This window comes from Acinonyx jubatus, chromosome B2 (genome assembly GCF_027475565.1).
Source record: "Acinonyx jubatus isolate Ajub_Pintada_27869175 chromosome B2, VMU_Ajub_asm_v1.0, whole genome shotgun sequence".
Classification (NCBI taxonomy): Eukaryota; Metazoa; Chordata; class Mammalia; order Carnivora; family Felidae; genus Acinonyx; species Acinonyx jubatus.
This window is the reverse complement of record NC_069385.1, coordinates 127349992-127376844: the sequence shown is the minus strand read 5'-3', so window position 1 is coordinate 127376844 and position 26853 is coordinate 127349992. Positions and strand designations below refer to the sequence as shown.

The following is a 26853-nucleotide window of genomic DNA, read 5'->3' as shown; positions in this document are numbered from 1 at the left end:
GAACCCTATATTGGGCTCATAGGGCCTGCTTGTGATTCTCTCTCTGCCCATCCCCTACTGGAGTTATCTCCTCTCTCTCTCTCAAAATCAATAAATAAACTTAAAGAGAAAGAGTGAAAAATCATCTTACCAAGTACCAGATACCAAGAGAGATCCGAAACGGATTTTTATTGGAACCCCTACCTACATAGCTCTACAAAAAAATCATTCCCCTCCTAATTTATACGATTACTTAAACATGGTATAGTTCTCATTTTCTCTCTTTTTTTCCCCCAGGGGAAAGCACAAACACAGTCCCCCATTACCACAAACTATGCAGTCGAGTTTCCCACATTTGGGGAAGTCGCAGGGGTCAGCACATCCAGAGTGCAATGGATAGCCTTGCCATGGGAAAACCACCTTCATGATCATGCTATCTCCCTGGTCAGATAAGTATTAGTTGCTCTCATTTTAAAGTAAAGAGTATTATACTTTACATTCATATTTTGATCAAAGGTTTCAGTTGAAAGTGTTAAAAAACAAAATTCAACTGAGTACATTTGAAGATCTAATTGGCTTTATTAAGCAATTCATGAATCAAGTAGCATCCCATCTAGCTAGTTTAGAGAAGCTCTGAGGAGTTGTATAAAATTGAAGGATTTTAGAGGGAGAGTGGGACAAGAAGTTATTAGCAAAAGAAAAGAAAGGATTGTTTCTGGCAAATTCCCCTTCCCTTTGGGGGAGAAGGGCAGGGGCTTTATCACACAGATTATCTCCTCTGCCTTTGGTGGTGTAGTGCAGGGAAGGATGGAGAGGGCCCAAGTGATAGATTACCTAATTGTTGCTGACCAGAAAATTCCAGATTGATTTGCTTTAAAATTCCATTCCTAGAGAGGTTGAAATTGCAATTAAGTCTTGGTTTGCTGTCCTGGGGGTTAGTAATTCCACCTTGGGGCTGAGGTTTTCTTTTTAACAAAGTTATAAAAAATGACAGACTACATTTATGAGAGAGAGGTATTGCTAGACCAATCCATTTTAATATAGCAATGGATTCTTTCTGACCAAAAAGAGGTAGAATTTTCTAGTGGCCCTGACAACTGCTCTTGCAGATAATTTCCAAGGGATGTTTTTTGAAATGGCAGCTTCTGGAAAGTCCACTTATGATGGATTGGTGGAGAGTTGGGGGGATGGACTGGCTCAGTGCTTTGCCCTGTTGCCAATGTGGAAACACGGAACGCAGGTCTGGCCCACACCAGGCGCTCGTGTGTGTGTGTGTGTGTGTGTGTGTGTGTGTGTGTGTGTGTGTGTGGAACATATGCATGCCCACTTGCTGAGGCTGGGGCGGCAGCAAACTTGAACTGAGGGAGGAAGTCGATGCCAACCAGGCTTAAAATTAGACATGGTCTCTTTCTGGCAGTTTTAGGGATAAAAAGTTTTGCATATTTTTGTCTTAATTATGCAGACCTACTTTCAGGGGTACCTTTGGCTCAATGTGATATGCAGACCCAAACAGCACCAATGGCTTTTTTCCCCTATCCTTCACCGTATTTTCTTTAGCTTTAAACAAAATTGCTTATCTAATGGAAACATGCCCTTTGCCAGAAGCTGGCCTACAGCAAGCACACTTGCATGGACTTTGTTCTTTGCGTGCACATCCCCACTCCCAACCCCATCAACGGTTGGGAGAAAATCTCCGGTTCACAAAAGTCAAAGGCTAAACCATCTTGGAGATCGCGTCCTATGTCCGTTTTTCAGATCAGTAAACTGACACCTAGAGAAGCGTAGAGACGAGTCGGGGTCATGCCAATACCCACAACACAAGGCCTGGGTTTCCCCGCTTTCCTTCGCTGCTCCTTCACCTCTAATACGGTGTGGGGTGGACTGATCGGATTAAAGAAAGAAAGGAAGAAATGTTGTCCAATGCCGCCTTCAACTACTGATATTGCCCTCCAACGTTCCCAAACAGTTAGCTTGCATTGGCAACCACGGAACCTGTACGGAGTCCTAACTGCAAAACGACCTGCAATTTTAAAAGCGCTTAAAAACCCAAACAAAAAACACCGTTAGCATCTGCTTTCAACCTTTTGTAGTACTAACTCTGCTCTCTCATTTCCTCACTTTCAAAGCAACCCACGCGGGCGGGGGAGGCCAGGACGCGAGGGGAGGAAAGAGGAGAGTTCGGGAAGGCCAGCGGGGGCTCGGGGGTGGCGCCGCGCCGCACGGCGGGGTAGAGACCGCCGAGAGCCGGCCCCAGAGCCCCAGCGCGGGCGGCTGTGCGCACGCGCGCGGGTCGGCGGGCTGCAGCTCTCCTGCACCCCGCTTCATTCTGCTTCATTGAGCCCTTTAGCGCTGCCTCCTCCCAACCCCCAAAGCCCCAGGCTGGGATGGGGGAAATCCCAGGGCATCCTCAGAAAACGACGTTGTGGAAGATCCGGGATGGGTGGGTAGCAGGAAGAAGGCAAGGACGTTAAGGGCAAAAATCTTAAATCGCCCCCAGCTGCGTCTCTGCAAAAGTCTAAGAGAGACACCGGCGCCACCGCTCACGGCTGGCGGGAGAGCAGACGACTGGGCAGGCAGAGCGCGGGACCCCGAGGGGCGGGTCGGAGCTGTGGGCGGGGCCTGCTGCCACTCCCCCGAGGCCCCGCCCCTCGGACCAACCTCCCGCCCTGCCATTGGAGGGCGTCGGGGGCGGGTCCGAGGGACACCCCCCCTCTCGCCACCGGCCCCCGCCCCGCCCTCTGCCCGCCTACGCTTTCGGCCCTTCCAGGAGCCTCTGAGCACCAGGAAAGGAAACACCGGCCAAAGAGCCCCTGGATGCTGGAAAGGCGGGCCCCCGGCCACCCCACCCACCGGTCTGGTGACGTCACCGGGTGGAGCTACGTGGCTCCGCCCCCGGGGCCGGGGCCCCTGCCCACACCTCTGAGTCTGCGGCTCCCGCGGGACGCGGGGACGCGGCCGCCCTGTGCAGAGGCACCACGTCACAAAGTGCTGCAGCCAGTACCCCCGCGCTCCCCTTCAGCCCCTCACTCTCCACAGCATGTCCCACCCCTCTTTTTTTGCCCCTTTTTCTGACTCTGCTTCTCCAAATGGCTGAGTGTGGGGACCAGGAGATGGGAGCGCAGATGGCACGCTGCCTGAAGGAAGTAAATTTGATTTGATATCTCCTTAATCCGTTTGCATTTCTACTGCTTATTTAATATCTTGATATTTTCTCGTGTAATTTTGGAAGATTTCAGGGGGCGTTTTCTTTTTGTGTGTGTGGGGGGAGGGTTCTTTCTTAGGGGACTTAAAGTTGGCCGATGCCTTCTTTAGCTTTTGATTTAAAAAAACTGGGATTTAGTCATCTTTTCGTGCAGAAGGGAAAGAAACCAAAGCTTAACGGCCTTTAGAAAGGAAACAGCCCTGTTTATTTTTCATTCTTAACTCAAGCTGTCGTCGTTAGCACCTTGCACTGAGCACAGACGCAGCTGCAGAAGCACTTCGTTGCAGAGTACGCTGCGTCTACACAGGATTTGTGCCCGAGCATCAAAAGACAGTGCAGGTGTATATGGATGCGGGAGTGCGTGTGCGTACGTGATGTACGTGTGTGCGTGTGTGTACGTGTGTGTGTGGCCCAACAAATAACCCCAAGAGGCGCATCAGGATCAGAAAGAACCCCACATACTATCGATGGCCTAAGAAATTTCCTAAAGCTCTTAGTTTGAAACTAAACTGAGTTAGCAAAATCTCTAGTATCAGAAAATCATCTTTGCAGAGAGAGGCTCGTTTCTCCGTGCTCTCCTGTCCCCCAAAACAGGTGTCGCTGTGTCTCGTGAACCCATCTCTCGCTGGCTGGGGCGTCCGAAGTGATGAGATTCACCGAGGGCACTTGGAGATTTCAGGGGCCCCACGTGTGCAGACTAAACCCCAGGGCCTGGGTGTGTGTGCGCGCTCCCGTGCGGTGTGAGCAGGCGGGCAAGGGGGCGCTCGGCTCATTGGCGTGCGCGTGTGTGTGCGTGAGTGTGTGCTCACGCGCCCTAGGCTGCGCGCAGAGCTCAGCTGCTGGGTTGGAGAGAAAGAGTAGGCAAGTGCAGGGGACAGGAGGCTGAGCGGGGGGGGGGGGGGGGGGGGGCGGGGGGGGATGTCGAATTAATAGAGCTGCTTTAGCTGTTTTCCCTTTCCCGTTCTCGCTCGTTTAAACCCCACTACAACGTAGGGATAGGGGGCTGGATTCTCCGTTGAGCTGATGGAGGAGGGGGAACAAGTTGAAACAATCGAGTGGGCGCGCCAGGACTCCCCGGCTCCAGGCAGGGAGGGGAGAGGGAGCCCAGTTCCGCGCCGGGAGGGGGCGGGGTTGGGGGGGCCCCAGGAACCGCGAGGAGGCGGGGGTGGCTGCGGGGACGGACAAGTGGTCACCCCCAGGAGGCGAGAATTCGTTTGGATTGTACATTAATTGGAGATATCTGATTAATTCCAGTTTCTGATGACTATAAATGGCGATCTCTACCAAGGTGTCTTTATTTAAAAAAAAAAAAAAATCATTCCGTGTCATCCCCCACGTCAGGCCTGCTCGTGGGCGTGAGGCTGTACTTCCTCCGCCCCCTCCTAATGGAGTGAACCATTCCCAGCTCTTCCCCCCCCTCTCTCTCAGCCTCTCTCTCTCTTTCTCTCTCTCTCTCTCTTCCTCGCTCCCTCTCTTTCTCTCCTCCCTCTGCCTTCCCCGTGCATAAAGTCTCCGTCGCTCTTGGAACTTGTTGGCAATGCCTATTTTTCAGCTTTCCCCCGCGTTCTCTAAACTAACTATTTAAAGGTCTGCGGTCGCAAATGGTTTGACTAAACGTAGGATGGGACTTAAGTTGAACGGCAGATATATTTCACTGATCCTCGCGGTGCAAATAGGTAAGTGGCCGCCCGGCCAGGCTTGCGGCTGTCGGCAGGCGGTAGCCGGCCGGCCCGAGGCGCCGAGGGGACCTACTGGCTGCCCGGGGGTGCGGAGAAGCCGGCAAACCCCAAGGGTGGGGGCAGCGGCTCCTAGGGACTCGGGCGTCCCGGGTTGGTTTTTCTTAAAAAGAGAGAGAGAGAGAGACACTCCAAACGTTCGCCAGGATATGTATGCAGCTGGCCGTTTTCAGAAGGGGGTTTCCCCCCCTTTTTCCCCCAAAGCGCACGTCCATTTTTGCTTCCCTTTCTCGGGTTAAAGCAGGTTTCAGGAGCTCTGGGGCAATGCATTGGCCCCTGCGATGCTGCAAGGTATTATTTTGAAGGGTCGAAAGGTGAATGCAGGAACAAGATGGCTAGGCAGCTAGAATGGAAAGTTTATGTGCAGAAAGCAAAGATATTTCGGGGCTCAGACTGCTGCATTTAGAACTTTGTCATTCTCCCGCCCCCCTACCCCCCATATCCTAGCTGCAGCGTTTGCACCGGGCACCGCAGATCCGGCTGGAGAGCAAATTGAGAACGATAGGGAACCCCAGAGCACATATTTTAATAGGCTTATCATTAAGGAGGTTGAATTCAGCCAAATATACGTGGGTACAATATTCTATGAATATTTGCCTGTTCCTTTCCACATAGGCATCTGTATTTTATATCTAGGAAAGGGTTAAGAAGTGTTTGCAATATGCCATATGGGGGGATTCTTATTTTTGTTTGTTTGGGGGTAATTATTACGGATTTATTTAGTCCCCATTTTATGTTAAGGAATGTTGAGTCGTAGTTATACTGTTTGGGGCTTTTAAAAGTTCGCGTTTTCCATCCAGAATGAGGAAGACGTGATGGAAGCCAGCACTAGAAAACCCACTTCTTCCATGCAGGTCGGAGCATTAATTAACCTGACCTAAAAGTGAAAGTGAAGTAGATTATTAATAGAATGGACAAGAGAAAAAATAGAAACTCTTCAAACGGGTTTTCTGGAGACTGAGGGAATTGTTGCCTCCTACCATTTCAGGCTGTAGCATTCTTTACAGACAAACCCTTGCAGTATTTGGGTGGGAGGGTGCTTTAGGGAATGGGGCAACAGAAAATGTACATTTCTCTTCGTGAGAAATGTGGAAGAAACAGGGTTTGGAGTTATCTGTATATTAAAAATGGATTCTCTGCAGTGGGTTTTTATGCATTTGACATGATTTTGTGTATTTTGTTGCATGAACATTACAGGGATTTTAGACTATGTGCAGGATGTTGGCGTTTTCCTTTAAGAAATGACTTGATATTTTGAATCTGGTTCTTTTGAATCTTTGACATTAGTGCAAAGAGATTAAATAAATATAAAAAAATGCTAATTGCAGCAAATGCCTTAAATGTTGGAAATAAGTGAATGTGACATTTAGCAATTAGCCTGCAAATTTTTAGAGAGCAGGAGACAGCGGTTATTTTTGATACAGGGATTTTCATGGGAGCAGGTTTGGGGTTGTTTTCCTGGAGGGATATAACCTTACTTTGGAGGGGTTAAAGAAAGAAAGAGAGAGAGCGTTTGTGCTTGTGGGATACTCTTGGAACACATTAACCTCGGCCGGAAAATGACCATTTGTTGGCTGTGGAATTGAAATTGAGCATGTTTGTTCCCGAATGTCTGCCCTTTCCCGCACCAGAGCCTCGATCTTTAATTCATGGCTGGGAGCTATCCCAAGTCATTGACATTTGGCAACAAAAGTGGGGGTTGGGAAGGGACGGGGAGATGGAGAGGGTGGTGAGCACAAATGAAGACACGCGGGAGGAAGTTTGAAATGAATGAGAGGTCGAACGAATGAATGAACGGATAGGAAAGGCACAGGACATGGACATCGGACAGGACAGGGAAGGAGCCCGGGTCGCCCTCCGGAGCCTCGCTGAAGCGGGGTTCAGGAAGGACAGCTAGGGTCGCGCGGGCTATGACCTGCTCAGATGCATAAGCCTCAAAACGCGTCCCGCGCGCAAGCCCCGGTGCTCCCACAGCGAACTAGAGACGAAGCAGTCATAGTTGAAAAAAAAAAAAATTTCACGACTTCTTATTTTACACACGCACACACTCACACATGCGCGGTGTGGAGGGAGGGTCTTCTCTTCCAGCAGCGCCCGCAAAGATAACGTGACAGGAGCGCTTCCCGCCCCAGGCGAGCCCCAATTCCCCTTTAAAATATTGTCTGTACATCTTAGGGGCTACTTTTTTGCCACTGAGTTTTGGGGGTGGAGGTAAAGGGTAAGGAGAGACGGGAGCTGGGTGGGGGAGGGGAGGATGAACTGTATTTTATTCCGTTTCGACGCTGCAAAGCAGCATTTGTGGCATGCATTATAGAAGAGGACGCGTAGGGTTCATTTCATTGTGACCGCATTCTAGCAGAACAAAGATTCGTTTATTCTCTCTCAGTGTTATATTAAATATTGCAGTCGCAAGGCCTTTTAATATTTCTCGGAGGTGGGGGGAAGGAGATTTATGAAGGTTTACGTCTCTGCCCGAGCGGAGGTCGAAGTTAACCTTAGTCCCTTCCCTTCCCCGGCGCTTCCCGTTCCGGATTAGAAAGCGCAAGGCCCGCCTCGCTCTTCCTGCTGCAATTTGCTAACGGGGCGCTCTCGGAGGCTGCTGCAGGTTCGGTCACCTTCCTCTGGTCTGCGTCTGGCCCAGCTCTCGGGGACCAGCGGCTGAGGGTGGTGGGGGCAGTGAGGTATAAAGTCCTCTCCGGATACATTCCTACGAAAGCGGTGGCGGTCAGAACACTGCCCAGGAAGGGGGCGAGCGCTCAGGGTCGTGGGTACTGGAGGCCGATTTCGATTCTAAGATCCGCCCCTTCCCTCTGCTCCCCCAGCCCCAACAGCGCGGATCAACGCTACTGGCGCCCCTCCTGGCCCCCGGCGTGCTTTTGGCCAAGAGCCATCGAACGTTTAGCCATTTGTTGGCCTTGGGGTGGAGAGAAATGGCCTTCGCAGCGGCAGTCCGGCGCCTTGGGGTTTGACCGCCCCGAAGCCATGAGCGAGGACTTAGGTGCCGCTTGGGTTACCTCCCCGCTCCCCTCCTCCCACGGTCCCAGCCGCTATCCCGGCTCCCGCCCCTCCGGAGGGAACCAGGAGCTAGAGGCCCAGAGCCCCAGGCGACTGCCACCTGTGCCCCTCAGAGTTGGGGCCTGGAGAGAAAAGGTCCCACCCGCTGCGGGCGGGAGTGGTGGCCGGTTTTTCCGGGTGTGTGGGGAGCTCAGCCGCAACCAGAGGCTCACGGATTTGGCCTTCGCGGAGATAACCCGGGGTCACCCGCGCAAACACAGCCGTGACTCTGCTGGGTCCTGACTGCCCCGACCACTCGTCACCCCCGCCCAGTCTCCGGACACCGAGGCTGCTCTCTCTCAGTGGGGTGGGGAGGGTGCCTGCGAGGATCTCCCTCGGAACACAAACTCCACGGTAGGCAATCTGTGTTATAATGAAACAATCCACCTGGGTGGCTGCTGCCGGGTTCCAGAGACTTTATTAATTTATTCATTCAGCAGTGTTTGCTGAGAACCCACCAAGCACCGCGCGCCGGCCCGAGGCTTTCTCGCACGTCGTGGCCTGGGGTTCAGCGGCGTGGCCCCACGCGTTGCCGCCTCGCCCACCTCTTCCTCTCCCCCGCACTCTGCTGTCGTGACCCCCTCTGTCACCTCAGAAATGCAAGATTGCACTTCGAGAGCCAGGAGGGACCTGCTGGGGAAGTGTTGGGAAACGAAGGAGGGAGTGAAGAGAAAGGGAGAAATAAAAGAGACGGGGGAGGTGAGAAGAGGGGGCGAGGGAAACAGAAAAAGATAGATGCAGAGTGAGATGCTGGAGGGAGCTGCAGGAAAGGAATGGACTCAACTCCCCCTCCCGCACACGCTCACCCACCCGACCGTAGGCACCGGACACTAGTTGGGGGCGGGTCAGTCATTCTTGGGCCACATCTTTCATTCACCTTTAACACAGGCGTCCCGCGAGGCTGGGCGCTAGTGGACGCGGCGGCTCGACGGGGCTGGTGGGCCGCGGGGCCGTAGGGCAGGGTCGCGGCGCTGCTGACCGGTGTCCCCTCCTCCCCGCAGCGTACCTGGTGCAGGCCGTGAGAGCAGCGGGCAAGTGCGATGCGGTCTTTAAGGGCTTTTCGGACTGTTTGCTTAAGCTGGGCGACAGCATGGCCAACTACCCGCAGGGCCTGGACGACAAGACGAACATCAAGACCGTGTGCACGTAAGTGTTCTCTTTGGCATGCTAGGTTTCCATTCTGGGGGGCGCTGCTGAGGTCGGAGAGGGCCTCGCCTACCCGCCTGAGCTCTGAATTCCCCGCCAGCGCTAATCCGTGCGGGCTAGCCCTCGGACCTTGGCCAGGGTCTGCACTACCCAAGGGGACCCTGTGGCCTGAGATGGGCAGAGGATGATCCTCCCACGCGGGGGCCAATCCCAGCCCTACGCAGCTCCACCGGCACCCACAGAGGCGCGCGCACTCAGCACACTGGAACCCGGAGGGGTCTGGAGAGCTGCTAGCAGTTCCTCGCTCTACTTTGAGGCAGTCTTCATCGTTCTTTTTTCTATGTGCATGAGTGGACTGCTGGGTACTCTCCGAAAAACGTTTGGTTCTGGTTTGAGGAGCTTTTTAGGAAATACTAGGTTTGCATAAAGGAAAAGTCACTCTCCTGTTTGGTCCATTTCCCCTGATGAAACCCCCTTCCAATACACACCAAGAACATGGAGATGTAGGCAAGGGAGCGTGGGTCCCTCTTCCTCTTTCTAAGAGAGAGACTGAAGGGATATTTTGTTTTGTGCCAATGATTTTGCCCAAAGAAAGTAAGTCCTGGGAACCCAGTGACCATATCTGCCGAGTCTGTGGCAAATTAGAGGTGTAGAATAGCCACCCTCCTTGCTCCACCCCCTCCTCTCTGCATCTGCTCGGTATCCCCAGGCCAGGGCAGCTAAGGGCTAGGAACCAGTTCACAGTCAGGTAGGTTGGGTGACTTTTCCCAGAGCTTGACTGGAAAGTACAGCTCCCACTGGCAAAGGAAGTAACTAGCAGAGAGCCCAGCTGTGGTAGACCAGCAACATTTTAGCTGCTGCAGACCTTGAAGTACCTCCATCCTCTGCAACACACACGCGCGCGCACACACACACACACACACACACACTTATTTTACTTTATTTTTCAGAAAGAGCTGTAACTCCCACCCCTTGCCCAATAATGACCCTTCCAAAAAATGCCAAGACAAGAGGTGTTCCCTGTTCCCTGTAGGTTGGAGAAACCATTCTCTGCACCACCTTTTTTATACTGTGAAGTCCTTGTCCTCTCTCTAATTCCTGGGGAGGGGGGTGTTTATTTGTTTAAATTATGAGCACTTAAATGGGGGTCAATTTTGCTACACACTTTCCTAAATACCCTGGTGTCCTCCAACAGTCACAGCAGTTCGGTGGCTGGTACTTTTCTACCAGAAAAGGACAAAAGGTGGGATCTGGGTTGCATGCCCACCTACTTTAATCCCGAATGTCTGATGATAGGTAAGAGTATATCTATAAAGCTGGATGAAAGGTTAAATATAGATCAGCTCCCCAATATTCCATTATTTGCCAGAATTTGGTTATTCTAAGTTATTTTAATTTTTTACAAGGGCTTGGTCCTGGAGAATGGAAGTGAGGGGGACCCCTGCTGCAGTCTGGGCTCACTTCTTTAGTGGCACTGGTTGCTCAACACTCTGCTGAAGCCCACCCCCTCTCAGTTCCATGTGGATATCAGCCACTTTCTACCATAGTCCTCTTCCAAGAGGGTCCTGTCCTCATCTGGGCATGCATAAAAAAGGAGAGATTTAGATATCCTTTGGGACGTGCAATTACAGCAGAGAGCTGTCCCTGCTCCTCTTAGTTTCTCTAAATCTTGCTATTTATTACGAATTGAGGCACCTGGAAGCCCTGTGGTTCAGGATCCGCAGTCCTCATAAATTAGAGACTCATAAAGGTCATTACAAAACAGCCAGAGCTCAAGGCAATCCAACAAGCATTTCTATCTTTTCTATTAGCCAGGGGATGGGGTGGGAGTGGAAACACGGATAAATCAAACATGGTGCTTGCCTTCAACGTACTTACAGTCCAGGCTAGCGAGCAGAAGGGAGAGATAGGAGAAAATACAACCAAATTGCGTGGAGGGCGGTCGCTAGTGACCTGGCACTAAAGGCCCGGGCTAAGTGGGAGCCAGCCCGGAGTTACCGAGACGCACAGATCGACCGAGCACCGAAAGGAGACAGCGCCCCAGGAATCGATCACGGGTTGGAATTATATTTAGTCTAGGGATCTATTTTGGGTTTTCAGAAGAAAGGGGGACAATAAAAAAAGGACAGGTTGGTTGAAGGTTGTGGGGGCGGGGCTAGGAGCTCAGCCGAGGAGGAGGAAGAAGGCGTGGGGCTCCGGGAAGAGGCGGGGAGCGAGGACAGGGAGAGGGGTCCCAAGAAGGCTGGCAGCGGTGGGCACCGCGGCGGCACCGGAGTCCCGGCCTGGGGGGCTGCGACTACACCGGCAGACCGTGGGGAGGAGGCTTCGTGGGGTCCCAAGCCTATGAAAGACTGCGGAGGGGGAGAAGAGGAGGGACAGAGCGCCCAGGCCGGGCGCTCCGGGATTTGCGAAAGCAGAAGGTGGCTACGGAGCTGGCCCTAGGGCACTGACACTCACCGACCCGGGAAGGGGAGAGGCAGGCAGGCGTCTCCGGACCGAATCAGAGCCGGGGGACTGTGGAGAGAGAGCAAGGCCAGGGGCCACGGAGGGCCGAAGAGGAAGGGGAAGAGGCGGAGGAAGAGGAAGTGAGGAACTGAACAGAGGAAAACCGAGGGGAGGGGAAAGGAGGAAGACAAAGAAGGGAAGAAGAAAGGATGGGAAAATCGGAGAACGGGAAACAAAAGGAAGGGAGGAGGGAGAGTGCGGGCGAAGGCGAGAGAGTACCGCAGCGAGTGGGGGGGAGGAGGGACACAGAAGGGACGAGGGGGAGGAGAAAGTGAGAAGCCAGGAGGGGAGGGCCGTGTTCAGAGCAAGTAACCCATCTTGCAAGCTAAGAGGCATTAATGGGCGGCAGCTTGCAAGGCTTAGCACTGTTTTCCTAGCTTTCCCCGAGGAGGACGAGCAATCTGTTTGAGCAGGCCGAGGTGCCAGCGCGGCGCAGCCGGTGCGGCCCGGCTCCCGGCTGCCGGGTCCCTGCCAGGGAGCGGGAAAGGGAAACCAGACGCCGAAGGGGGCGGCCTCTGTCCTTGGACGGCGGCTTCCTGGATGGGCCGAGGCCTGGCGAGGGCCCGCCTGGCCCGACTCAAGCGCCGGGACGGTGGAGAAGAGGTGGCGTGGGGGGGTGGGGGGAGGCGTCCCCGGGAGGTTTGCGAGGCCGCGCGACCCGGGAGGCGCAGGGGCGCAGCGGCGCAGGCCCGGGTCCTTCCCGAGCCCAAAGTCAACCTGCTTCTTCCGTTTTGTTCTGTTCCTCGCCAGATACTGGGAGGATTTCCACAGCTGCACGGTCACAGCCCTTACGGATTGCCAGGAAGGGGCGAAAGATATGTGGGATAAACTGAGAAAAGAATCCAAAAACCTCAACATTCAAGGCAGCTTATTCGAACTCTGCGGCAGCGGCAACGGGGCGGCGGGGTCTCTGCTCCCGGCGCTCCCAGTGCTTCTGGTGTCTCTCTCGGCAGCTTTAGCGACCTGGCTTTCCTTCTGAGCGCGGGGCCGGCTCCCCCCCGCGCGCCCACCCACACTCACTCCATGCTCCCGGAAATCGAGAGGAAGATCCATTCGTTCTTTGGGGACGTTGTGATTCTCTGTGCTGCTGAAAACACTCATATAGGATTGTGGGAAATTCCGATTCTCCTTTTGATTTCGTTCGATTTCTTGTGTTTTATTTGCCAAATGTTACCAATCAGTGAGCAAGCAAGCACAGCCAAAACCGGACCTCAGCTTTAGTCCGTCTTCACACAAAAACAAGGAAAACGGCAAACCCACTCCATTTCTTTTTTAATTTTTATTTTTTTGGCACAAGAATCTCAGGAACGGCCCTGGGCCACCTACTATATTAATCATGTTAAGACATGACAAATGATGGGCTCCTCCTAATAGCAAAGAGAGGAGAGGAGAAGGCCAGGGGAATGAGATCAAGAGAGATGTCCACGAGGAAGGCATATGGTGAATAGCTCACGCTCACGTCTTTCTTCCACAGTATCTTGTTTTGATCATTTCCACTGCACATTTCTCCTCGAGGAAAGTGAAAGGACAGATCGTCGACTTTGTGTTTTAAGGACAGGAGGGAGAGAGGGAAAGGATTGAGGAAATCTCGGGGGTATAGGGAAAGGCTGCCAGCAGAACCGTTGCGAAGGTCACTGAGAGGTTAAGCTTTACCTGGTGTTGTTGATGCATCTTTCCTAGTCCACTGCCTTTATTTTCCCTCTCGTTTTAGCTGTTACACATACGGTAATACCTGAATATCCAACGGTATAGATCACAGGGGGGGGGGTGTTAAATGTTAATCTAAAATATAGTTAAAAAAAGATTTTGACATAAAAGAGCCTTGATTTTAAAAAAAAGAGAGAGATGTAATTTAAAAAGTTTATTATAAATTAAATTCAGCAAAAAAAAAAAAGATTTGCTACAAAGTATAGAGAAGTATAAAATAAAAGTTATTGTTTGAAACGGGGGTGTCGTTTGTTTCCTGCCCAAGCCTGCTTTCTTGGTCCAGTTCTCGGGATTCCCTGTAGGGACACGGGATGCCAGATGATACATGCACCTGTTCACAAGCCAGTTGGTAACCTACCACCTTCAAGCAGACCCTCCTCAACTAGGTCACTTTGTCACTTCTCCGAAATTCTGTTTACTGAAAGAAGAGGAAGAGGCAGTTGTAGTTTTGATAAGTGAAAAGCAGAGATGTTTGCTAGGTGAGGTTTAGGGGGAACTGGGCTTGCGCGAGAGGACACACGCAGACCTCGCCCCAGGCGGGTCGGAGCCCTAACCACCATCCCGGCAGGCCGAGCCCTAACCACGATTCGCCTTTTCCTCTGCGGTGGCCTGAGGCAGCTTGAACGAACCGCCATTAAGGGCTCCAGCAGAGGGGCCTAGAGGCTGTGGTCCCTGGCAGGGAGCAGGTGAATCCTTTCATAATTAATAAGACAGCTTAGCTGAAATGGCGAGGAGACGGGGCCCTATTGATCCGGCAGGCGAGCTGCTTCCACCTCTCCTATTTATAGGCCCCGCATGGCCTTACGGAGAAGTAAACATTCGAGAGTAAACACGAGCAGAGGAGACCGGGGTCCAAGGCCTCGGAAACTGGAGCAGGCGGGGGGGGGGGGGGGGGGGTGGCGACAGAAACGAATGTTCGCCGCCTCTGGGTTCAAGGAAATCGAAATCTGATTTCTAGGACAAGGTGAAGGTGGGAGGGAGCTGCGGGTCTCCTCCCCTCAGGGTGGGGGGTGGAGGGCTAGTGGAGGGAGGCCTTGGAGGCTGCGGCGGGTTCCCGCGTCAGCGGAGCGAGCGGCCGCCGTCCGGAGGGTGCGCGGGGGCTCTGAAATGCAATGTGTAAACAATCGCTAGAGTAACAGTTCATAAATCAAACCCAGTAGGTCGCAGCCCAATCTGCATTCCCCCCACGGATTGAATTCCAGCAACACATGCGTCCCGGAGCCCCGAGCGCTTGAAGCTGCCCGGATTCTTAATGGCAGCATATATTACCGCGGCCAGTTCACGCACGCGCTGCGCCCGGCCACTCCTGGGAATAATTTCACCCACCACCCCCTACCCAGCCCCGCCTCCGTGAATCCCCGGTTCTCAGCCAAAAGCAAAGGAGATCCTCGTTGCCTGCGCAGAGTGGTCACCCACAGGGAACGGCGGTTGTTTTGGAAAATAGCGTTTAGTTTTGATCATTTCGTTTCAGTGGTTATTTTCGGCCCAAGTATAAGTAGGATGATGCTAACCCGAGCTCAATCCCTGCAATTCAGATTAAAATGTCTCTGCCTATTTTAAATACGAATCTATTTAATGAGGGGGAGGAGAAGTGGAGAAAGAGGGAGGGTCTTCTCCTGTCGTTTTTGCCTGGAGAGCTCGCCGCCTCCTATTGGTATCTTTCCCAAGGAAAACAGGGGGCGAACCCATGCACACAACTGGGCAAGGGAAACGCACGCACTGTGCTCCCCAGGCTTTGCGGGGAGGGAGACTCCTGCGACACACGGAGGATGCCCCTCCCCTAGCAGCGAGGCTGTCCCACCTAGATAGCAGTCTCCTTCGAGATCTGGGAGGAGGCGAGGTTGAGGGAGGGGACAGACGCGACGGGGCGGGGAGGATTGGGAACGAGGCTCGCTAGCTCTTCCAACAAGATTCTCTCCAAGGAACCCCGTCCTCCTGCGGCTCCAACTGCCTCCCTAGAGAGAGGGCGCCGCACCGCCACGTCCTTCCAGGCCCCCACTCCGCCCTGCCCCTGATTGTCCTGGAGGTGCCTCGAGAAAGCTCGGTGCCGTGTCGGGGGCTCCAACGCCCTGTCCTGGGCCGGGCACTACGAGCACGTGCGCTTGGAAGGAGCCGCAGGAACGCAGGGCCGCGAGTCTCGGAAACCCAGGCTGCCGCATCTGACTCGTTAGAGAACATTTCTTCTTGTTGTGGTGATTGTTTAGATTATTATCGCGCCGTCTTCGACTATAATTTGCTGTTTAATCATGATGACATCTCCGTATGTTAGCTGATGTTTTTAAGCAGCAACGCAGTAAGCCCTGTTCCCAGCTCGGGGAGATATTAACCAGGGTGCCCGCACTCCTTGCCCAGATGGGGATGGGGGGTGGGGACCGGGTGGGTTTCCACACCAAGGAGATCGTCAGACCAACCTCCACCTCACCCAGCAGCATCTCCAGCTCTTGCACAGCCCGTTGCCACGTGGCCCACCAGCGCTGGCTCTGAGCCTTTGAGAACTTGTTGGGCTTGCAGAAGCTCCCTCTTTCACTCCACTGCCTGCCCAAGTAGATTCAAGTCACAGCAGTTCACTTGAGTGTAACGTTTGGTTTTCCTCCTGAAAATGTCAGAGAGGTCAGCTCCAGAGCCCTTGGGAGGGGGAGTTAGAGGGAACAAGGACCTGAAAAAGGGGGCTCAGAGAAAACTGGGAAAACGTCCAGAAATAGCGGAGGGGAGAGAGGCGATCATCTTAAACACAGAAGGAGATGATGAAGAAACTTTAAGCTGGAGATAGTCGAGTTTCAGAGGAAGGGTGGAGCATAGAGAAGAAATTGGGACTGATTTTCATTCAGGACTCTCAGAGAAGCAAACGCCCACAAGGACCACCATGCAGATTCTCCTTCTGTGACCCCAGAGATGCTTTCACTCCAGCTGGAGCCTCAAGGGCTAGGGCCACAGTCATCAAGGAGCCTGGGGTCTGGGCAAGCCTGAGAGAGGTGTCTGTGGGGCTGGAGCACCAGAAGCCCCCACCTCTGCATACCAGAGCACACCCTGGGGAAATCAGACCGCTGAGAAGAGGTGAAGCCTATCCCCTCTCCGCCTTCCTGAAACTCCTTCAGATCGGGCACAGCTGCTTCTGGGAAGGTCTCCAACCATTCCCTCCTTCTCCTGCTCCCCCGCACACATAAGGCTCTGAACCCTTGGCAGCTCCAGGCTGGGTGAGGGTGGTCCTGGAGGCATCCACTCTCTGGAACAGTCTACTGCCTGGTCCCATAGGACCAGAAGAAATGTTCTCACTTCTCCAAAGCTTCCCTTGGTCCCTTGTTTCTACTGTGAAAATAAAGTGGCGGGGGGGGGGGGGAGGGCAGTGAGGATGCCAGCTGTGTGGCTAGAGCAAGACCCAGGGTTCATCCGTGGCAAGCCCTGCCCCCTCAAGTCACTGCAAGACAAGTCATCAGGGAACTTTGTAATGCTATATTCTGTCCCCTCTCCCCCAAGGAGAAGAACAGCTTCTCCTTGATGTTGGGGCCAGGCAACCTCAGCTGAAAGCCCCAATGCTAGAATAAAAAACCCAGCCCAGCCCTGCCCAGCCTGGGCTCTGGCAGTCTCCCCAGTTGTGCCTCATGGGGTGAGGAGGAGGTTAACGTTTCCATCCAGATTTTCCTCCTGGAAGAACACGGCCTTTAGAGTGAGGACTAAGGAGCCAAAATACCTGTTTGCCAGCTGCATAACCATGGATGGGTTACTTAACCCCTCTATCACCCCTCTGTTTTCCTCCTCTGTAAAATGGGGATAATCCTACCTACCTCGTTGGGTTGCATTTTGTATCAAATGGAATAACATAGGTAAAGCGTTTTTCCACTACATGCCTCTTACTAGCTATTATTTTTGTTTCTTCCCGCCTCTAAGCCAGCTTAATTCAGTGAGTCTCACTGAATTCTTCAAAAATAACCTCTAGTAGAAAACCTCATTATGACCTGTAATACCTTGGGGAAGTTTTCCTTCATAGTCTAGCAGCTTAAACTCTTCTTGCTGCAGGCTACTTAGCACTCCACCCCACCAACTGGCCTTCTCAGAGGATGCTGTAGATAAGCTCCTTGAATTAGTCAGCTGCTCCGCATTGACTGTGCCCCCAGACCCTACAGCCACACCCCTCCAGCTGGGGCTTTCATTCCCCAATGTGGAATCCCTAGGTTTTCCCAGAACTGGCCAGATTCACCTTGGAGATTTCTCAGCAACTTCCATTCTCCATCTTCTCTCTGCTGCCATTTATATTATGTTAATTTATTATAAATTAATATTTATATTAAATTCCTCTTTCCAAATTAAAACATAAAGAATTTATTGTAATCATCAAAGCAATACATTGATACATAGAACAAAACAAATGAACCCACCTGCACTGTTAACAGACTGATGTGTATCCTTTCATACTTTTCTCCATGATCTGAAAACATATTGACATGAACCCATACAAAAGGTAGAGGGTTTTTTTTTCATTTGGGCAAAATTATGATATATATTATTCTTATACCAAATCCTTTAAGATCAATAATTAAACAAACAACTCCTGCTTTTAAATAGTTACACAATATTTCTTAGATGGCCATACCACAGTTTATTTAATTCTCTGCCTATTGGTGGACATTTAAGTTTTTCCAGTTTTTTGTTGTCCTACAAATATTGTTATAATAAGTATTCTTGTTCAAACAATGTTATGTACTAGTATTTTGTTTCTTCTATAGAATAGATTCTGCCAAAGTTGGATTGCTGGGCAAAAAGATATGTATGTGTGTTTATTTTTTATTATATATATATATATATATATATATATATATATATATATATGTTTTTCATTTGGGAAAAAAAAAAACCGCTGTTGGATTATCTTCCCAAACTGTGTAGAGTGCATATTTGCCATCGTCATTAATACTGTATGTTAAAACATTTTTGGTTTTGTCAACACGGTAGGTAACCTAGTAGCTTTCTGGAAGGCCAGCCTTTCTAGGCACACACATTGGGTTGCCTGGGCCCCTCTGGGGCCCTGATAATCTCCAGAGCTCTGGCCAGAAAGGCAGCCAGACTTGGAGTACCCCCAGGGCAGCCATGTTGCCCTGCAAGTAGTGACTTTCATGCAAAGTCAGGTGTAATTAGTCCTGGAAAATTATGACTCTCTCCTGCTAATCTAACCCACAGGCCTGGGGAACTGAGGGCAAAGGTGCTTCGAGCAGGTTCAGCAAGTGATTGTGGGCCGGCAGAGGTTGAGCTCAGCACTGGATCCTTCCCCTCCACCACAGCTCCTGCCACTTACAGCAGGAGCTATTTTCCGGGTCAAACCGGCTCTATGGGTCAGAACCCAGTCTTCAAACCCCAGCCCATCTGCAGTGGAAGGTGGGTGAAGGAAAAGGCAGCAAAAGAAAAGAAAATTGCAGACCTCAGGGAGGATAGCAAAGATGAGAGCTGAACTTTTCTTTTCCCTACCCAGTGAGATGGAGAGGCTTCCACAGACGGGACCAACTTGGAGCCAGTGGGGGGAGGACTGAACCATCAGTAGGGATACGGTGTACAGAGACCTCGCTGTCCCTTCTCTGCCCACATCCTGGCCAAACTTAAAAAAAAATTAATTTACTTTTATTAAGCATAGTACATGCTAAGCATTATGCTAAAGCTTTGCAAACATTATCCCATTTCCTGCATTCATTTCTGTAGGAGATTGTATTGTTTTACTGATGAGAAACAGGTTTAGAAAAGAGGTTAGTAACTTGCTGGGAATCAGCAGGTAGTTAAGAGGCCGGATGAAAATTTGAGTAGTAACCTGTTTCGGAAACCTATTTTAAGACTTCACTTTGCTTATTTGTTACTATTTTGAGCCAGAGAGAGAGAGAGAGAGAGAGGGAGAGAGGGCACAAGTTTAAAAACAACAACCACAAAACTTAAATCCTGTGACAGAATAATCGCTTCCTGAAGATGCTTTGTCCTAATCCTGGGAAACTGAACATGTGTTATTTACATGGCAAAGGGGAAGTAATAAGGCTGCAGGTGGACATAGGTGGCTAATGGGCTGAGTTTAATAAAATAATCCAGGAGATTATCCTGGATCCCCCTAGGGTCCCAGTGTAATCACAGAGATCCTTAAAAGTGGAAGAGGTCAGAGTAAGGGGGTGCTGGGAGGACTGGACTCACCATTGTTGGCTTTGATGGGAAGAAAGGGCCCAAAAGCCAAAGAATTCCAGTAGTCTCTAGAAGCTAGAAAAGACAAGAATACGATTCTTCCCTAGTCTCCAGGAAGGAATGCAGCCCAGTGATTTCAGCCCAGTGAAACTTGTGTCAGACTTCTGACCTATAGAACTAACTGTAAGAAAACAAATTTGCATTGTTGAAGCCACCAAGTGTGTGGTAATCTATCACAGTTGTGACTAGAGAAATAATACAAATCCTAATTTGCATCAAACCGATTAGATTATGCATTTACATATATCCAGAAAGCCTGAGTGTTTAGGATGTATGTTTGCTGGGATCTCCTCAGGGAACCTTCTTTGTCTGAACGGGGTTTTCCCGAGGAGGTGGGATGGGGAGGGGATGACAGCTTCAATTCAGCCTAGGGCAAAAATATATGAGAGAGAGAAGACATTGGGGAATGAATTTCAAAGGGCAAACAACAAAAAATTTATGTTGATGTTTTCTGATGCTTTGGCATAAAACCTTTTTTATTATTTTCTCCCCCATTTTGTGCTGTCTTTTACCTGCCAGAGCCTCTTACTTGCTTCCTTGACCTCCAGCAATTTAATAGACATGTAGGCAAGTTCCTTGGTTCTGTATCAGTCACAGGCCTCCTCAGATATGAAAAGTTCATCATCACATTGATAGATGGATTGATGGTACATTTGTGAAATGTACCACCAGGTAGTTATTCTCTTGATAAATCACAGCAGCTAATATTAACTACAAACCTTACTTATCACCTGGACAAATCATGTGTTAGGTAGATTTTTAATGGTGGTGGCATTCCTGACTTTGTACATTACCCGAACAGAACACAGAAGGAAGTCGATTCAATCTCCTTGGATTGTCTGGAATGAATCCCTCACTATGGGTGTGATAGGAGGGAGGTGGATAATAGAAACACAGGAAAAAGCAAAGCCAGATCAACCACAGGCGGGCACTGCCTTCCACATGGAGAGAAACTTCTTAAAATAGTCCAAACCTGGTAAAGAGATGAAGGGAGAAAAGGACACACTTGTCCATCTGGGTTAATCAAGTCACAAATTGCTTTGTTTACATTAAGACACCACTGTAGGAGTCTCTCTTCCTGATTAAGACAAAAGCAAGACTGAGCAAGCCGACTAGCGGAGCAGGGGAGGGCAAGCAGGGATAATTAGCTTTAGCCCGACTGAAGGACTGAGCTGCCACAGATTCCTGTGCCTGGTCCGACTTCTGTCTTGCCATTTTCTCAGAGGGGTCTGCTGATGACTGGGGAGTCACTGTGAAAAATGCCTCTGGGACCCTTATGTTCTCCAGTCACCTCCTCAGGCTTTTGCCTGAAACATGGCCAAGCAAAGTGGTTCATTTAACTCCGGCCAAACACAAAGTCTTCAAAACAGGCAACTTTGAAGGGGATAAAGATCAGAGCGGGTCAGAGGCACGCCCATCAACACCAAGTCCAGAGCTGTGACAGTCTGGAGTCTTTATATCTGCTCAGTACATGGGGCTGTCATGTTGTATCCTGCACACCTACCACATTTTACAGAGCAGCCAGTCGGCAGTGTATTTTGCTGTGTAACCATTCTTCTGCCCCTCATCTTACACTGTTTTCTCCTCTTCTGAACAGAATGAGGGAGGTGTGGATTTCCTCAATTGTTTTGTATATGGGATTTTTGTATATTTTTACTCCTTCTGAATGAATGCATACCCACTTATATAGATACTCATAGTTACATACTCCCTATTTCATATATTCTCCCTAAGATACACACACACACACACACACACACACACATGCACACTGCGCCTGCAGCCTTGACCTTATTCCCTCTGTTTTGCTCTTGGATCTTGCCTCTCATCTACTAAATTGTCATTGTTATCTTGTGTTTCATCATTCAAGCCTTCCATCCCCTCAGATTACAAATACACTCAGGGCTCTTATAGCTTGAAAGATAACCCTCTTCCCTTGTCCATTCTACCTTCCACTGACCCATTTCTCCAGCAAGCTCTTGCAGTAGTGCCCAGGCCAGGGCAGACACTCAGGGAATTTGGAATGACACATGATTGAAATTTTCCCTTTCCCTTCTCTGCCAGCTTTCCCTCCACTGCCCCATCCCTGGCCTCAGGAGCCCCTGGAGACCCAGGTTCTTTCCTACCCACTGCAGACATTCACCCTCATTGGCTTCCTCCATTCTCCCCATTCATGATTTCTATTTTACCATATAAAAATTATTTTATGTATTTTATTTTACAGTTTGCCAATAATCCACACTCACTGTAGGAAAATTAACAATCAAAGGTAATGAACCAAAAAGGGAAAAATTTAGATAGCCCTAAGTTCTTCAGCCAGCAGTATGCGTGTTGGTCTCTGTGTCTCTTGTATTAATTCTCTCCTTCCTACATGGGTGTGATAATGTCATTTCCTTTTTCAAGAAGTTCCCCTTCCTTCCCATTGCTGAATCATTGCTGAGTGATTCAGGCTCCTTGCATGGCAATGACGACTTATCAGGATCTGGTCCCCCTCACCTTGCCAGACTCCCCACCCCAACCCCATCCATAGCCCTCCAGGCCCCACATACACAGCAGCCACGCTCTTACTGTCACATCCTCTCCCCCACTCCACATCTTTGCTCATTTAGCTCTTCCGCTATGAAATACACTGTTACTTCTTTCTACTCTCTTCCCTCCACCTGGGGATACCCTCCTCCTTCCTCAAGACTCTGTTCAGACTCAACCATTCATGAGTCCTTCTCTGATCCCTGAGTCAGAATTACTGAGTTGCCCCTTGTTGTTCTTAATTTTGTATTATAATTAGCTGTCTACTGGTCTGTTTTGTCTTAAAACCGTAAGTTCCTTCAGGTCAGGAAGTATGCCTCATTAATCTCTGAATCTCCCACAATGCTTAGCACTGTGCCAGCACAGATGTTTACAGAATGAAGAACATTTCCAGCTCCTCTTGCCTCACACATATGTAGTTGTTCATTCTAATTTTGAGAGGAAAGGAAGAAGTATTGCTGATGTTAACGCTGCTTCTCATTCATCCCTTTTCTCCCTTAGAAACTCCTCCGTGGTGGCCTGGGTGTTTACCCCCAGAAGAGGGGAGGCATAAAATTGTTGGATGTAAGCCATGGAGTATTGTACCATCCAGTGGTTAGAAGCAAAGGAATAGATGTGCCCATAGCACTGTGGGTAAAAGGGAATTAATGAATGGTAGCTACAACAACAGGGTGGAAAGAGAAAAGAAGCAACTCCTTGGTACACCCTTTCCGTGCCTCTCAGAACAACTTACTCAGTGTTTTATTAGCTTGTTGTATTTTTTTGTAGGCTACCCGGAAACCTGGAAGACCTTCATCTCCTCTTATCTAAAGAACTCTTGGGGTGCCTCGGTGGCTCAGTCAGTTAAGCATCCGACTTGATTTCAGCTCAGGTAATGATCTCAGGGTTTGTGAGTTTGAGCCCCGCATCGGGCTCTGCACTGTTAGTGCAGGGATTCTCTCTCTCTCTCTCTCAAAATAAGTAAATAAACTTAAAAAAATAAATAACTCTTGAAATTGACCACTTTCCTGCTCTTTTGTTTAAAGAAGAGAACTTTCCATGCCTCATTTTCACTTGGATTATACACTTAGCACCTCACATATACACAATGACTATGCATGTGGTAGCCAGCCTCCAAGATGGCCTCCAATGATCCTTGACTCCTGACTACATGCCTGTGCGGAAGTCACTTTGCATAACAAACCAGGGTTGGCCCCATGTGACCAATAGAATACAAATGAAGTAATGATGTGTGAGTTTCAAAGGTAGGTCATAAAAGGTATTGCAGCTTCCTCTTTAGTTTCTTAGATGACTTTTTTGAGGGGAAGTCAGTTTCCCAGCCATAAGGATGCTTTAGCAGTCCTGAAGATAAGTCCAAACAGAAAGGAACTGTATCCACCTGCCAATAGCATCACTGACCTCCCAGCCATGTGAGCGAGCCGCCTTGAAAAGTAGATTCTCTAGCCGTAGTTAGAACCTCAGATGACTGCAGCCCTAGCTGATATGACTGTAACCTCATGAAGACCTGAATCCAGGACCATGCCTGTCAAGCTGCTCTAAATTCCTTGTGCACAGAAACCAGGAGAGATAACAGACGATTACTGTTGTCAAGCCAATGTTTGAGGATGCGCTAGATGGCCAATAAAATGCATCTGGTATTTCCTTTCATTTTATTCTTCAGTGTTTGCTCATTTGTCCATATATCCAAATGAATTTTGGAAGACTTCTTTTTGGTGGGACCCAAAAAAGAAAGGACATTATGTATTGAACTGTTGTATAGTGAATAAGAACATACTTGGGGGGGGGGGTTGAGTATCTAAATACTTCAAATAGTGATTCTTGGCCGAGTGACTGTGGTACCATAAAGTAGTTTGGGAATGTATCAAGAAATGTCCAAAAAGGAAAACAGAAAACAATCTAGGTATCTCAAAGAGAGGTGACTTAATATAAAAGATTGGTTAAAATGTGTTAGAAAGACTGAAAGAACCTGGGTAGCTCAGTCGGTTAAGCGTCTGACTTCAGCTCAGGTCATGATCTCGCTGCTTGTGGGTTCGAGCCCTATGTTAGACTCTGTGCTGACAGCTCAGATTTTGTGTCTCCTTCTCTCTGCCCCTCTCCCACTCATGCTCCATCTCTCACTCCCTCTCTCCCTCTTCCTCTCTCTCTCCCTCTCTCAAAAATAAAACATTAGGGATACCTGGGTTGCTTCAGCTCAGGTCATGATCTCACAGTTCGTGAGCTCAAGCCCCATGTTGGATTCTGTACTGACAGCTCAGAGCCTGGAGCCTGCTTCGAATTCTGTGTCTCCCTCTATCTCTACCCCTCCCTCACTTGTGTGCTGTCTCTCTCTCTCTCAAAAAATGAATAAACATTTAAAATTTTTTTAAAATAAATAAATGTTTAAAAACATTTTTAATTAAAATTTTTAAATTAAAAAAAATTTTTTTAAAAAGAAAAACTTAAAGAATAAAAAGGAGTCATGCTACCCAAAGATTAGTAGTAGGAAAACACCACAATACTTAGTTCTGAAGGAATAAAAGGGAAAATGGCATTAACCAGAGCCCATGGCCACTTCAACATCAAGGCTGCTGTTGTACAGCTGGAGACACCCCAGAAGTTAGAAGGAAAAAGCTGGTTTCAATATTCTCCCCCACCCAGTCTCCTGCCAAAGCCTCCCATTGGCAGAAACTAAGAGATATCAGTAGACAATGGAGTCTGGGAAATGTAGTTCTCAAGCTTCCTGCATGGGTACTAGAGAAAAGATATCAATAGAAAGTTTTCCTATCTCAGTTGAGGAGCTGAGAGCCAATAGACATTACTTATCACTGGGAACAACAACAGAGATAATGGAAACAAGTGTGTGCATGTTTGATGAGGTTCTATTCAAAAATAAAATATCCAACATAAGGTAGTCATTTGCTATTAGAGAAAGTCAGAGAAATTCAAATAACCCCACATTCATCTTTTAAGACACATTTCAGTAGCAATACGTTCAAAACTAAATTCTTCAAAAGAGCTGCCACACCAAAGGCCTTGTTATTAATTGTGGAAGAACATATGGAATAAGAAGAGCTAACATATTAAGCATGCAATATAGACCCAGCACTATAGTAACTGCTTTTCAATTATTAACTCTACCTCTTACTCATCTCTATGAAGTCAGTCCTATTGGGATCCATTTTATAGGTGAGCAAATTCAATCCCAGAGGAATTAAGTCACCTAGATGGTGACTAGCAAAGTCAAGGTCCCAACGTAGTAGCCTGGCTTCAGAGGTCATATGCTTGACCCCTCCACTGTACTGCCGCTTGTGTTCTTCTCACCCCACCTGAAAGGGAGAGCTAATCACTGGTTACAACTCTGCCTAGAATATTCCAAAAGATTAATAATATTCAAAGGGATCAAAGACAAAGCCAGCAGAAACCCAACCCCTGAGCCATGGGGTTAATTTTGACTCAGTTTGTCCAAATGTTGACTCTATTAGAATGTGACCTATTAATTATTTCAGAATTAGAAAGGCCATGGTTCCTAAATTATCTGGGGCTCTCTGTAAAAGTATTCTTAGTCTGGAAATACCACACCCAAGTATGGAGGAAGATTGATAACTGGCATCCTGGGTGGGCCTGTGAGAGGGAAAGCTGTGTGCTTGGACACTAATGAAACTCCATTCAGAACACCACAAGTGTGGTGCTGCTTCTTGCCCCCTGTACCCACACAAAAACCTAGAGATGGTCATGTCAACAAGCTCACCTCAGTTCTTTCCTTCAGTAGAGAGGCACAGAGGAGGAAGAGATTTGTTCTTTAGAAATTGCACCCTATCATCTATGATATGTTGTTTTCAAAGAGCCAGTGATTTGCATTACCCGGAAATCATCAGTGACATCCTCGTTGTACCTTGAGAGAGACTAGGCTAAAGAGAAAGGAGACATGGCAGGGGGTGGGGGAATGGGACTCATCGTATAATAGCATCAGACCCTCCTGCCAACCACCCTTATTTTCTGAAGATGTTACTTTTTTCTTGGAGACCACACGTGGGTCCTGCCTGTTAGGTTTGAAAAGGAGCAGAAGGACAGTAGTGACATAATTCTCCAACAATTTATGTTTTAATGTTTATTTATTTTTGACAGACAGAGGGACAGAGCGCGAGTGGGGGAGAGGCAGAGAGACAGGGTGACACAGAATCCAAAGTAGGTTCCAGGCTCAGAGCTGTCAGCATAGAGCCCAATGTGGGGCTCATGAACTCATGATGCAAGATCATGACCTCAGCCAAAGTCAGATGCTCAACTCACTGAGCCATCCAGGAGCCCCCTCCAGTAATTTTAGATGGCAGACCCGGAGTACCTAGTGCCACTGAGTCTAATTGCAGAAGCATTAATGCTTCTTCTGAAATAATGTGATTGGCCTATCAGGGCAGAAGGGCAGGATTCACATGGCCCAGAGCTGTCTCCAGGCCCATTAAGAGTATTCTTGTGTGTTTGGGTTAGCCAAAGTGGATCCAATCCCTGACCTCCAGGAGGGGCATCTAAAACAGAACATTGACATGGAAACTTAGAAAGGATTCCACAGCTGTGATTATAACTTAAGAGACGAGTTTCCATGCAATTTATGGAGAAAGCTGTTTATTGTTTTTTAGTCATCTCATGTACAGACTCATATAATAAACCAATCATTTTCCTTTTGCCTCACTCATGGCCAGAGGAGAAAAATTGGGTACCTCAAGTAAAAAGAAAAAATGACCTATTATCTTGATGGCCAGGTGCCTGTGTGTGATTATGAATGGAGGCACTAGGAAAGAAGAATTAACACACAGAACT

At 49.3% G+C, this 26853-nt stretch overlaps 1 protein-coding gene and 1 non-coding gene across 3 annotated transcripts; one reads left to right on the top strand and one right to left on the bottom strand.

The window, feature by feature from the left end:
* Nucleotides 1-273: 273 nt before the first annotated feature.
* LOC113593989 (U1 spliceosomal RNA) lies at nt 274-436 on the bottom strand. Its single transcript, XR_003414365.1, has one exon. It is a non-coding gene; the product is annotated as a U1 spliceosomal RNA (small nuclear RNA).
* A 4171-nt stretch (nt 437-4607) lies between these two features.
* On the top strand, nt 4608-13566 carry NRN1 (neuritin 1). 2 transcript variants are annotated; one of them, XM_015083092.3, is made up of 3 exons: nt 4608-4857; nt 8973-9117; nt 12373-13566. In XM_015083092.3, exons 1-3 carry the CDS (start codon nt 4803-4805, stop codon nt 12599-12601), a joined length of 429 nt encoding a protein of 142 aa, XP_014938578.2. In that variant the 5' UTR covers nt 4608-4802; the 3' UTR covers nt 12602-13566. The 2 variants fall into 2 exon arrangements, with proteins under 2 accessions (XP_014938578.2, XP_053079099.1); XM_053223124.1 differs by lacking the exon at nt 4608-4857 and adding an exon at nt 8416-8787.
* The last annotated feature ends 13287 nt before the right edge of the window (nt 13567-26853 follow it).